Below are 12158 nucleotides of genomic sequence, written 5' to 3' on the forward strand. Positions count from 1 at the left end.
ATCTTCACTTGTTTCTTAAACTTTCCCAGAAGCTTATATCTGAGAAGCTGCTTACACATTTGAAGTAAATAACTTTGCCTTTTTGTTGTTTGGCAGGGTTAAACTTGTTTCTTTCATGAACTAAGGATACAGTATAATAGAATAAAAACTATTTCTTAAAGTAGGATTAAGGGATAAGAGATTTTACTCTTTCTTATTGTGGAGTAAAAGCATCTTGGGTAACTGTAGGGTTCCTCCTTGAAAATTTGAAGAGAATGTAAATTGGAAATTATATTCATTGCACATAAATAATAAATCTCCCTACTTTCAAAGAACTGAGATTTCTTATTAAACCCAAACAAGTGAAGCTCTCTAGCCACTGTTTCCTAATTTACATAGCATTTTTTACTTTTTTTCTGGAAAAAATATACCTTACAAACAACCAATGAAATATTATTCCTGCATAAAAATTGTTTTTAAAATGTTGTTCCAATCTATACTTAAATCAAACCCTCTTGTTTCACTATCTTCATTTCAAGGACACTTATCCTTACACTGTGACAACAGTTATCTGCCCATGTCACAGTGGGCTGATTTACTCAGCTGCATATGACTGCAGTATTTTTCTTCAAGCTTTGAAACTTTTGAATGAGAGGTGAAGCACTAACAGTAGACATTTAATGCATTACATTTCTAAAACTTCAAAGGAAACATAATTAACTCAATACCATATAATTGCTGTAGGAAAAGGGAAAAAAAGATCCAAACAGAACTGATATGCCTATATTTCCCTTAGCAATTGAATGACAATAATAAGTGAGCAATTTCTTTCTAAAAACTCATTCTTTTGACCTTTAAGTTAATATAACTCTTGAAGATTTTAATAACTTTCATGCCAACTTATAAAGTGTAGGAAGCAAGGAATTGGGATTTCTGCTATTTCCCTCTTTGACTATAATTTCTCCCCTCCACCTCTCTCTATCTTAGATATTTACTGAATGTGTTTGTCTCTTTGACCTCACCCTGACCTTCCCTTCCTCTCTCTTTCCTATTACTCCAATGCATCCATGTCTTTCTGGCTTCATTTGCCTTGCTATTCCTCAGGTAGCCCATGGCAAGTCATTTCTACCAACACTTCTCTTGGGAAGTGACAACCACGTTCCACTCTGACACCTGGAAATTTATTTTCTCAGTTTTAAACTCCACCTACCATCTGCATTAGAGATGCTGAACACTGTTGAAGGGGGTTAGGATACAACATTGAGTAGGTCCAAAGAGGCCTTTAATTTTCTCAAATATAAATTTAGAATTGGCCAAAATGTTACATACTGTGTTTTCTAAATAAAAATTGTCATGATTTGATATAATTTCTTACAAGGTAAAATATTTTTAATAATTTTTATTCTGTTAATTTTAACCTCTGAATATCTTTTTAAAAATACAGTTTGAAACTTTCAATTTGAGAAAATGAAAAGGGATCACCCCTCTCTCCACTGATCCCATTAAAATTTACAAGTTGAATAGGTATATAACCCAATGACCATGAGGAAAAATAAAGAGGCCATCACCAAAGTGTTTTTAAGTAAATTACTGCAAAACAAAAAGCAGAGAGAGCAGCGATACTTGATTAAGCAAGGCAGCAGGAGCCACAGACTAGGTATCACCATAAGGGGAAACCAGAGAGCACTGAGACCGCTGTCCTGACAAGTCCTAGAAGTCAGCATGCTGAGAAACACTAAGAAGAAAGGAGTGGGAGTGAGAGAGCTGGTGCAAAGAATGAGAGGACACATTCTCAGGATTTATGTTCTATCAAACTTACATGACATGGAATTAGTGAATATCGCAGTGTTTCTCATAGCGGATGTGCAGGATCTGGTGACTGTAAGTCTCTGTACATGTGTCTACTTAAAAAGTCTTATTAAACATTGCTTCACTGTGTTGACCTCATGGCCAACAGTATTGTAAGTCACGAAAGTCACAGTTTATCTAACACAGCTCTTTTCTCACAGAGGCACACAAAGCTTTCTAGAGTCCGGGGAAAGCCAAGAGAGCCCCAGCACTATGTTGGAACAGTTTTAACAGCAAAATCCCCAACAGAAGCATCAGCAAAGTTCAAAAACAGCACTAACTAAACTGTGCAAAGAATATTTGTATATAGTAGAAGAGATAAAACAATGGAGTGGCTTTGTTTGACTTTGACCATATTCCCATATGGTCTGTTGAACATCTCACTTTTTTGCGGCCAGAAATAAGAGACCACAAAAGTGCCTCGGGTACTGATATTTGAGTCACAAATCAATTTTGGTAAATTGGCAAATTTGTAATTAGTGAATAAGGAGTTGCACTTAAGTGTATATAGGTTTTCACAGGGCTTTCTCATACAATGCTATGTGCAAAATATCTCTGAAAGTGATATCATTCTTATATAAGAAAAAATTATATTTTAGAATTGTGTGATTCTCTTCTAACAATACGTGTAGGTGGACTTTTGGGATATAAACCAGAAAAATTAATGTTGCCTTTATTATTCCAGAGTAAAGAAAACCACGTGAAAATCTACCATTACTTACAGTAAAATTTAAATGTCTCATCTGCCCAATATAAATAGTGAGAGCCAGAATATAATAAATTAATGCAATCAATGTTCTGAGATAAATGATTTTTAATCTAGGAATTTATAATTAGCCAAATTTTTCATCAAGGATCAAATTGGAATAAATATATCTGCATAAGTGAAAAAAAGGATAAAATCTACCTTTCACACACTCTTGAGAAGTTACTTGGAGATATTCTCCAAAAAAAAAAAAAGGAACCAAGAAACTAAGAAATCTAGAAATTCTGTGGATCAGACCCACTAGAATGCACCGGAAAGAGCAGGGAAGACAGGACTCCAGAAAGGAAGGCATCAGTCAGGAAACAGATTCAGGAGATTTGCTATTGAAGGCAAGTATTTAGAATGTGAGTAGCTCACAAAGATAAAATGAAGACAAAGTAAGGAAAGCAGTAAGGTAATAACTCAATTGAAAAACCTGAAGCTGAGTGAAAAAAACCCAACATCATCATATCAGAATACTAGCTTTTAAAAAATATTTATATTAATAAAAGTGTAAGGACATCTATACATTTTCACCATATAGAGTCAAGTTTTAGCCAATTTATTTATGGTTATAGAGTAAGAGATATATCCTTCTAACACATTCCATACTAAAACTGTGGATGGTGGAAGTTATGAAAATAACAGAAAAAGAGTGACAAAACCCTTATGGATATTATACTGTCTATAGTAGATGATACTGGAATAAAGCATAGTGGTATTATTTAATGTTATTTAACATTGTGCTATAACTGTTGAGAGAAAGCATAAGTTCGGCTGAAGTAAATGAGATAAAATTTCTTCTATCATATCAGAAATATATTAGGGAGGAAATAAAATAATAAATAAGCCAATTATATTTTTCAAAGTAAAAATAGAAAAAATAAAGAATGACGATCTAGCAATGGAATGGTACATAACCACGAAAATTATGAGTAACACTTCATATATTTCAATAAAGTACTCTTCTAGATGTTATTAATTTTAAAAATCCAAAACAGTATTTATACCTACTACACCACTATTTCTGTAAGAAAGACTAAAAGGTGTGTTTGTGTGTATGGGTGTGTGTGAGTGTGGCTGAAATGCTATACAAGACACATTATCTCCTTCAGGAGTGAAAAATCAAATGCTTGAGGAACAGTAGTAGAAAGTTATCCCTTTAAAACTTTCAAATTTTAAACTACGGGAATTCACAGAATATTCTGAAAGTAAATATAACTTAAATAAATAAAAATATGCAATTCCTTTTGAAAAGAACCATTAGAGGTAGAGAAAAACCAAAGAAGCTTTATTTTTAATCATCAAACCCTCAACAGAATTTGATTCTTTTAACCTCTGTCCACATATTATATACACAGTCTGAATCATGGTTTTCCAACTATTGCCCGATAGATGGATTTTTGTTCATTTTTTTCTAGTGAAAAAAACTTCTATGAAACTTGTGCTGACCCCAGTCAACCTCTCCACAGACTCGGGTCTCCTATGGGATTACAGTAAGACAATTTACCCATGACAATGACAATGTTTTTCTTTCACACTTTATAATTTCATCATATACCTGTCCCCTCCACTACAGAGCTCCATCCTCTAGGCCAGGAACTATTCCTCTTTGTTGTCTCCAGGACTTCAGCATATTCTTTTGAACTCAGTGCTGCCTGCCATTTGAATGAACTGCACCCAGCTCTGACAGGGTCAGTCTCTTCCCCAAGTAGGGAAACATGCCTATAACTCAGGAGAGAGTAGGAGCAAGCCTGGCATATAAAGATCAACTACTGAGAAACAGGAAGCATGGTGCAGACCAGAGAACAGTGTAGCTAAGTTAGCGTGGGGCTGGAAGTGGTTCACATTCTTTCTATCATTTCTAAGTCAGTGCTTGAGAATTCAGCTTGTGGAATAACCTTGTCTACAGTTCAGAGACATAAATGAGTGATTCTGAAAAATGTTACTGGAAATGAAAAGATGGCTCCATGGGGTAAAAGCTGAGAAGCTTCTCAGGAAAAATCACAAACATAGACATTATGGAAACAAAGATGATTACAATTACAAGTATTTAGGTTCAGAGTCAAAGACAGGCCCCAAAGTGAGAATTCAAGTCAAAATCATATTGGCTAAAATTAAGTATGAGGAACACAAAAATCATAAAAGGAAATTATTTAACAAAATCTGAACTGATTTTTCCACCTTTGAAACAGCAATTTTAGGTTATTTGCCATAGATAACCCTTCTCCAGAAGGGTTTCATGAGTCCCCCGCTTTGGCATCTTATCTCATCAACTTTCCCTCTTCTTTCTACAATTTCTCCATCTCACTAGTTTCTAACCAAGGCTTGTATACAAAGGCTCAGCCTGCTCTATCCTAAAAAATTATTCATTACTAGTCTTTTCATTACTTCTCCACAGAGTACTCAACACATGCACCTCCCTCCAGGTTCTTCCTGACCCTTTGCAGTCTTGTTCCATCCGCTGCCTCTGTGCTGCTGTTTGTGGTTTTTCTGCAGCTTAGAATGTCCTCCTGCCTTTCTCTGCCTGCAATTCCGTGTGTCCTTCAATGGTCGATTTAAGGAGCACCTCCTTCAGGACACTATTTCAAGCTTCTCCCATGACACCTCCACAATTACACACTGATAGGCCTCCCACTACCTCAGCAGCTATTATGTATAGTAGCTGCCCTCTTCCTATGGTGCCTTGCCCCCTCCACTGTGTGACATCATGCCAAGATGGTTGCTCCCACCAAAGAATAAACCCTTCTTCCCTGCATGCCCCTCTTCCTGCCTACAGAATAACCTAATACTCGCTCACCTCCTACCATCTAGTGAGGTCACCGGCTCCTCCATTCCCTAGTCACTACCTCACTCAACCCCACCTCAGCCCCTACAAACCCCACCCCAGTCTCTATAAAAGACTCTCCCTGCCCAGGCCATATTGCTTTTGTCTCTCCTTTGTTCAGAGACAGCCCGGCAGATCTATTCCCCTAATAAAGGCTTGTTGTGGCCTGGTCTGGTCTTGGTCTTCGGCCCTTTTACCTGACACACACTCTATCCCCGCAGCCAGACTCAGAGTGTTTGATGTGTGTAGCTCAGGGTGGATGTGCATGTGTTTTGCCATGATTACTCCCCACGAAGCCAACTCTGTTTTCTTTCCCAGTACCAGACTGAAAATGTGAAAAGAGATATTAGATCTTCACTGTCATTGTATTACTAGTGCCAGCACAGTATCTAGGATAAGGTAAATAGTAAGTAAATGCTTATGCATTGCTAGCCTTGACCTTTCTCCTGAACTCCACTTCTCACCATCCTTGCTGGGAAACTGTGGCTTAGCACGGATTCTGGAGGAGACTGCCTGAAGTCAATCTCAGACCTACCTCTTACTAGATGGGTCACCTTGACAAATCACTTAATCTCTATATGCCTCAGTTTCTTTATCTGTGAAACAAGGATGACAATAATACCAACTCAAGGTTTTTTTATGAGGGTTAAATGAGGTCACTCTTTAGGAAGTCTTAGAAAAGAAAGTAGTAAGTAGTAAAAAGAGACTAAGTAATGTAAGTATTAAAACAGAGTAATGACCATCTGAGTAGTACACTGCTAGTTTAAATTTTACACGTTCCAAATTGAATTGTCAATGCTATCAGTATGTCATATTAGCTCATAACCATTAATGGTATCTGTGACCTTATTTGAAGGGAAGATCTTTACAGATAAAATCAAGTTTAAATGAAGCCATTAGGGTGAGTCAGATCCAGATTAATTAGTGTCCCTAAAAAGAGGAAATGTGGACACACAGACACAGAGGGAAGATGATGTGCAGAGATATAAGAAGAAGACCACTTCCTATAAGCCAAAGAATCTACTGGTCTAATGGGATTCTCTAAATTATTTGCTAAATTTAAAAGTTCAAAGCTCTACATATATGCTTATAACTGCTTTACTCTTTTTGGTGATCTATATTCTGCTTCAAGATCCTAGTACTGTCGGGAGCAATGCTACATAATTTTAGGGAAAAACCATTTGATTAGGCCTAGTTCTTCTGCCTACAGGCCAGCTATGGCATTCCAAGACATAATTCCATTTTGGCCTCCAGTCACTACTGAGACCTCAATGGTCCTGTGATGCTGTGATGCTCCAGGGCAAGACCACACCTGCAGGAGACACCCTGAGGGGAATCAAATCTTCATCTGCATAGTTCCTCATTGTTCTTGGATTTCTGCTGCCCCCCAGTCTTTTGTTACCTCGTTTATCCCAATGTGAGGGACTGAACTCTCTGCATTTCATTTGTTACTTTTGTTCTCCCGAGGTACTGAATAAAAGGTGCTGCAAGCTAGGGGTCTTTGTCTTTGCTGCCCAGAGCAGCACTGATCAGGCCCAAAGCTCAGCTTCTTCTTTAAATCTCATTTTTCTACCTTTACTGTATAATAAGTTAATTCTCCTTGTGCTGCCGCGGCTCGCAGGAGACTAGGACTCACTGCAGAGGTTCTAGTAATGTCCCCTTTGCCTCTTCCCTACATAGTACAGATTATATTACAGACTGTCCAAGAACTTCTAATATATTCTTAATTTGGAGCCTCATAGCTGTAGTTTAGAAGTTGATGGAAGCATAGTAGTAGAGCAAGGAAAGAAGTATGAATCAAACAAAGTCACCAAATTTAAAAACACTATGCGAAAGTGTTTAGTGTCATCACCAGTTATATTACTGTGTAAAATTAAAAAGTTGAAAGTGAAAATGAATTAATAATCTTCTGTCGGGCAAGCACAAGCATGTTAGTATATAGGGACATTGTAGCAACCACTAGAGAGTTTTACTTGTATTTCACCAAGTTTTAAGGCTTCTAACCACATAAACAGACACAATTAAAATTTTTCTTGATTCATTCAGGTCAGTAACACATTTAAGCCCCCAGAAGACTTCTTAAAATTTCTCAGGCTATATGCTTAAATGTATATTAAATACAAACTTTCTCAGCAATTAACTGGACAGTATGGGGTAAATGAGCAAGGAATTCCTGGTGCTGCCTCCATTAATATTAATGAGAGCTGTGCAGTTAATTCCCTCACTCTGCTCTTCAAGTTTATTTCCATGGGGTCCATTCTTAAATATTTAAATTTTGCACCCTAACCCCATCCCATAACAATTTTTACTTACCTCACTAATAAAGGACTTGGCTGTGGCAGGATTCATAACAAGGATGGCTCGCCTAAGAGTGTCTCGATAGCGATTCAACTCTTCTATTCGCATGGTATCAAAGAGAGTAGTGATCATTTTATTGATGTTGTTTTCTACCTTTTGAAGTGCAACATCCATTCCCTGGTGAGATACTTTGTCCAAAAATTCCTGTATGCCACGGATATCTAGGAACAGCAAAAGCCCATCAAAGTGTGAGTGACAATGTAGAAGGGAAACAAGTTATTGTACTAGTTTATTATTAATATTGAAGGTTGTATATCTGATGGAACTCTAATATGTTCATGGTTTGGTATGCTATAATATGCTCACATGAAACTGTAGGAATTATTTTTTAAATAGAGTTATTTCTGCCCACTTAGTATTCTAAATTATTTCAACTCTGAAAAATGTTGGAACAGGGTAGAGAAAGGATAAAAGGGCTATCATTTTTCCTAAAGTAAAAAAATGAAAGAAGGAAAGTCTTTTCCCTATTTTTCTTTATGTTAAAGAATAATATAAATATAACCAAGGAAAGATGTAGCTGATTGAAGATTAGCAACATTTCTCAAAATAGGCAATAATAAAATCACTAAATTAAAATTTAAATAGTAAAATCTAAATAGAAACAGTGCTTTGAGTTTTCTTCAAAGGATCTTGGGTCTCTCAGACCAAAAGTAAAATAGCTGCATTTCTGTCTATTTTGTAAGTATCTCATCATTAGCTCAGCTTGGAAAAACCTGGTAGGAGATAGTTTTCTGTTTTTTAGGAATATAGAGAATGTATTATGTATGTAAAACCAATTTTATAAATATATTTCAGCATTTTAGAAATATTACACAACAGTTTTGAATATATGATGATGTGCACTATATTTGCATGTGCATTCCCCAATCAGGAAAGTTCTGTAAAGTCATCAAATAAAAAAATAAGGGTCCATTTCACATTTAAATAAGAAAAGTAGTCTAGACTAAAGAAAATGATCATGAATTTATACTTGAATGTATATTTTAAGTAATATGTGCTTAAAATGTTACCAGTACTTATTTCTTGTGCCACAATGGATATTTATAGAAGAGATTTGAAATAATAAATATGGCTAGAAAGTATATCTGGCATAATATAATCTTCATGTAGAAGATTTGCTTTACCATTTTATAAATTGTATTTTTTATTCTATATCTATTTCATAAAATGTTTACAAGAAAAAAATGATTGGTGAAAGAAAAGAAGTAAATAGCATTTAGGGAGTTGCTATTAATGGTCTACATCTTTTGAGATATAGTCCTAATTCCAAATACATTCCTAATTGCATGTGACTACATGCATATAAAATTTGTCTCTCTGAAAATAATTAATTTTAAAACAATGAATAAAGCCCACAAAACAATAAAACAAATGGCTAAATATTTAGAAATAGGAATTTACTCATAACAAAATTTTATATTTGGAAGGTTACACATTAATAAAACACATTGTTGGGCTGGGGATTTAACTCAGTGGTTTCTCCACCTGCTATGCAAGCGCAAGGACCTGAGTTCGATGCCTGGTACCAAAAAAAAAAAACCCCCCCCCCAAAAAAAACAAAAAAGAAAGAGTCACAGAAATAAAATACATTGTTTTCTTATGGTTGCTTTTATTTTAAAACACTAGTATGAATAGTCTATGTTAAGTCATTAGTCTTCAGAATAGACATCCTGCATAAATTCTGACATATTCCTAACTCCTAATTTGTTTTGTTTTGTGTCAAACATTTTTCTTTGACTAATAACCCCAGGATGCCAGCACTGAACCAAGTTGAAAGCACAGAAGTCTCAGCTAGAATACAGCAAGATAAAATAGAACTGGAATAATAAAGACAGTATATGTTCATTAAATAGCCAAGCTTTATAAAATACCTAAGGAGGTAAGACAATGAAGCCTGGGTTAAATAAACAGTAAACTGCTGGTACTTGATAGGCAAAGTAGATATATAAAATTAGGACTATGAATACATTCAGCAGGAGTCCTCACATGTGAGACTCATTATCACTTTAGAAATGTACTAAGAATACAAAAGCTTGGATTCCATCTGAGAAAAAAAATGGCCTTTACAATATGTGTCTGAGCTTATATTATATTTTGAATTCTGAGTTTTTTATTTGAATTATTTAAATGTGTTTCAAGGTAAGTCAAACAAACCAAATACTGTACAGAAATTTTGGTTTGCAAACTTTGTACTTGGTGAGGAACGTGACTGTGGCCATCTTTCCAACACTAACACTGATGCAGCCATCTTCCCCAGAATCCTGAAAGGAATTAAGTTCATGAACCAAGGAACCACTGTATATGTTCAAATAGGTCCGAGATGCTAGAAAATGTAGCATGTGCTGGGTGTGGTGGCGGCACACTTGTAATTCAGCTCTCTGGACCCTCAGTAACTGCAAGTTCGGCCACCTTGGGCTAAAGAGTGAGTTCAAGGCCAACCTAAACATGTAGTGAGACCCTGTTTAAAAAAATGCCAAAAACCTGAAAACAGTATTTGGAATATTCCCTACTTGTCCAGAGAGGCTACCTATTCTCTCTCTTCACCCTTTCCTCCACCTTCAAGTAAACTGTCTTTTTAAATTTTAAACTCTGCTTCTTTAGTTCTTTTACCGATGCTGGGTTAGGAGGCTTTGGGTCCACGTCAGGACTTACACAGCCATCGTGGCACAGGCCTGCAATCCTGCACTTGGAAGGCTGAGGCAGTGGAGTTCAAGAATGAGGCCCAGCATCTGGAGGCAGCTCGCACAATTCTGAAAACCCTGAGGGAAACCTGAAGAGCAGCAGGGAGACTGCGTAGGGAAGGAACTTCCCCTGCGATAAATGCAGATGCAGAGCTCCTCTCCAGGTGGGCTGGTGTCTTCCTGGTAGCTCCTGAGTCCTGATGAAGGTAAGGGCAATGAACTTCCTCAGGTGACATGAAATGCCGCCCCATTCTTAGAAACAGGAGGGGCAGTCACTCCCTACTAAGCTCCTGAATCTGAAGAAATAAAAATGCAAAATAACAATTTTTTCCCTCTAAAATCTCCAGTTTCACCCACTGTGGTGGCACATACCCGAAAAACCAGGATTGGGGAGGCTGAGGTAGGAGGATCATTGCAAGTTGAAGGCTCTGACATACAAGTGGAAAACAGTTTGCAGAATGAGATGCAGTTTAAGTATAGAAGTATAAGTTGACCTTGTAAACTGTTTTCCTCTTAATTAAAACAGCAATACATTTGTTTAACTTTTAGTTTTGGTCAGAGATTAAGAAATATCTGTATTGTTATTTGATCAATGGACACCAAAGTGATGTGATAAAAGATCACTGTTATTCTTCTGCTTCTTTGCTTTGGAATTTTGGCTGTCACTTCCTAGATATGGTTGTAGAATTTATTAGAAAGTTTTCATTAAGATTAAATTAGCAAGGGTGCACATGTGGGTATAAACAAATTCCAATGTAGTGTCTAACCCATGATAGTCTTAATATTAAAAATAGTACATAACCATTTAAGAAACTATTGCTACCCTCACCAACAGGACATAGTGCCTAACATTTACTGATGGCTAATTCTCCAAAATACAAAGCATAAAATACAAGGTGGACCTTAAGGAGGTAGGACTCAAGCACTAATAGCTTTGGTTATTTGAGAATGACATTAAATACTCATGATAAGTAGCAACTGGTAAATGCAAGGGGAGAAGAACCTGAATCATTCTATTAGCTGCTCTGTGCAAAATGATCATTAAAAAAAGAGTATCCCTTTGGTTTTGTTAATTAAACATGAACATAATCAACCATCACGATTATTCAGCTACATTATCTATATGCTGATTAGGTGGCAGTCAGTGAGCTAAGTTCCAAGAGTTACAGAAATAAAACAATGTGGTGCCTGACCACAAGGAGCTACCAGAGCAGTAGCACCTGTGACTAGGTGCTATTTATTGATAACAGAAAGTTAAACTGTAGCGTCTGTTGTTCCCAGCAAGTATTAATTGTACTGACCAGATAATTACATAACAGCAAGTGGTAGAAGGTTCATTAAATGAGATACTAAACATAAGGCTGGGGCAGGGGTGAGGACTATTTTTTCCTAGGCACCATAAAGAAACTTATGGTAAGCAGAATAATGCCTTCTCCTAAATACCAACATCCTAACTCTAGGAATCTGCTAGACTACATAGCAGAGGAAAATTAAAGCTGGAGGTAATATTACGACTGTTACTCAAATGACCTTAAAATGATATAAACATCCCCTCTGGGTGAATACAAAATAAGCACAGGACCTTTTAATTTGGGAGAGACAGGGAACACAGACCCCTGCACAATGGTTGGGACATTGGAATCTTTAGAGAGAAGCAATGCTGCTGGCTTTGAAGATGGAGGAAAGGGGTCATGAGTGAGGAAAGGTGGGGGTCCTGTAG

General features: G+C 36.6%; 1 protein-coding gene across 5 annotated transcripts in view; it reads right to left on the reverse strand.

Moving 5' to 3' along the window:
* Positions 1-12158, reverse strand: part of Grid2 (glutamate ionotropic receptor delta type subunit 2) — a 1480136-nt gene that overhangs the window by 715519 nt on the left and 752459 nt on the right. For all 5 annotated transcript variants that reach the window (XM_087215774.1, XM_021261081.2, XM_087215773.1 and 2 more), the window contains exon 4: positions 7713-7918. In XM_087215774.1, coding sequence (XP_087071900.1) covers positions 7713-7918 — 206 coding nt within the window. The remainder of the gene's footprint in view (positions 1-7712; positions 7919-12158) is intronic.

This window comes from Heterocephalus glaber, unplaced genomic scaffold (assembly GCF_053883595.1).
Source record: "Heterocephalus glaber isolate CG9 unplaced genomic scaffold, H.glaber_assembly_v1.0 deba00001454, whole genome shotgun sequence".
NCBI classification, from domain to species: domain Eukaryota; kingdom Metazoa; phylum Chordata; class Mammalia; order Rodentia; family Bathyergidae; genus Heterocephalus; species Heterocephalus glaber.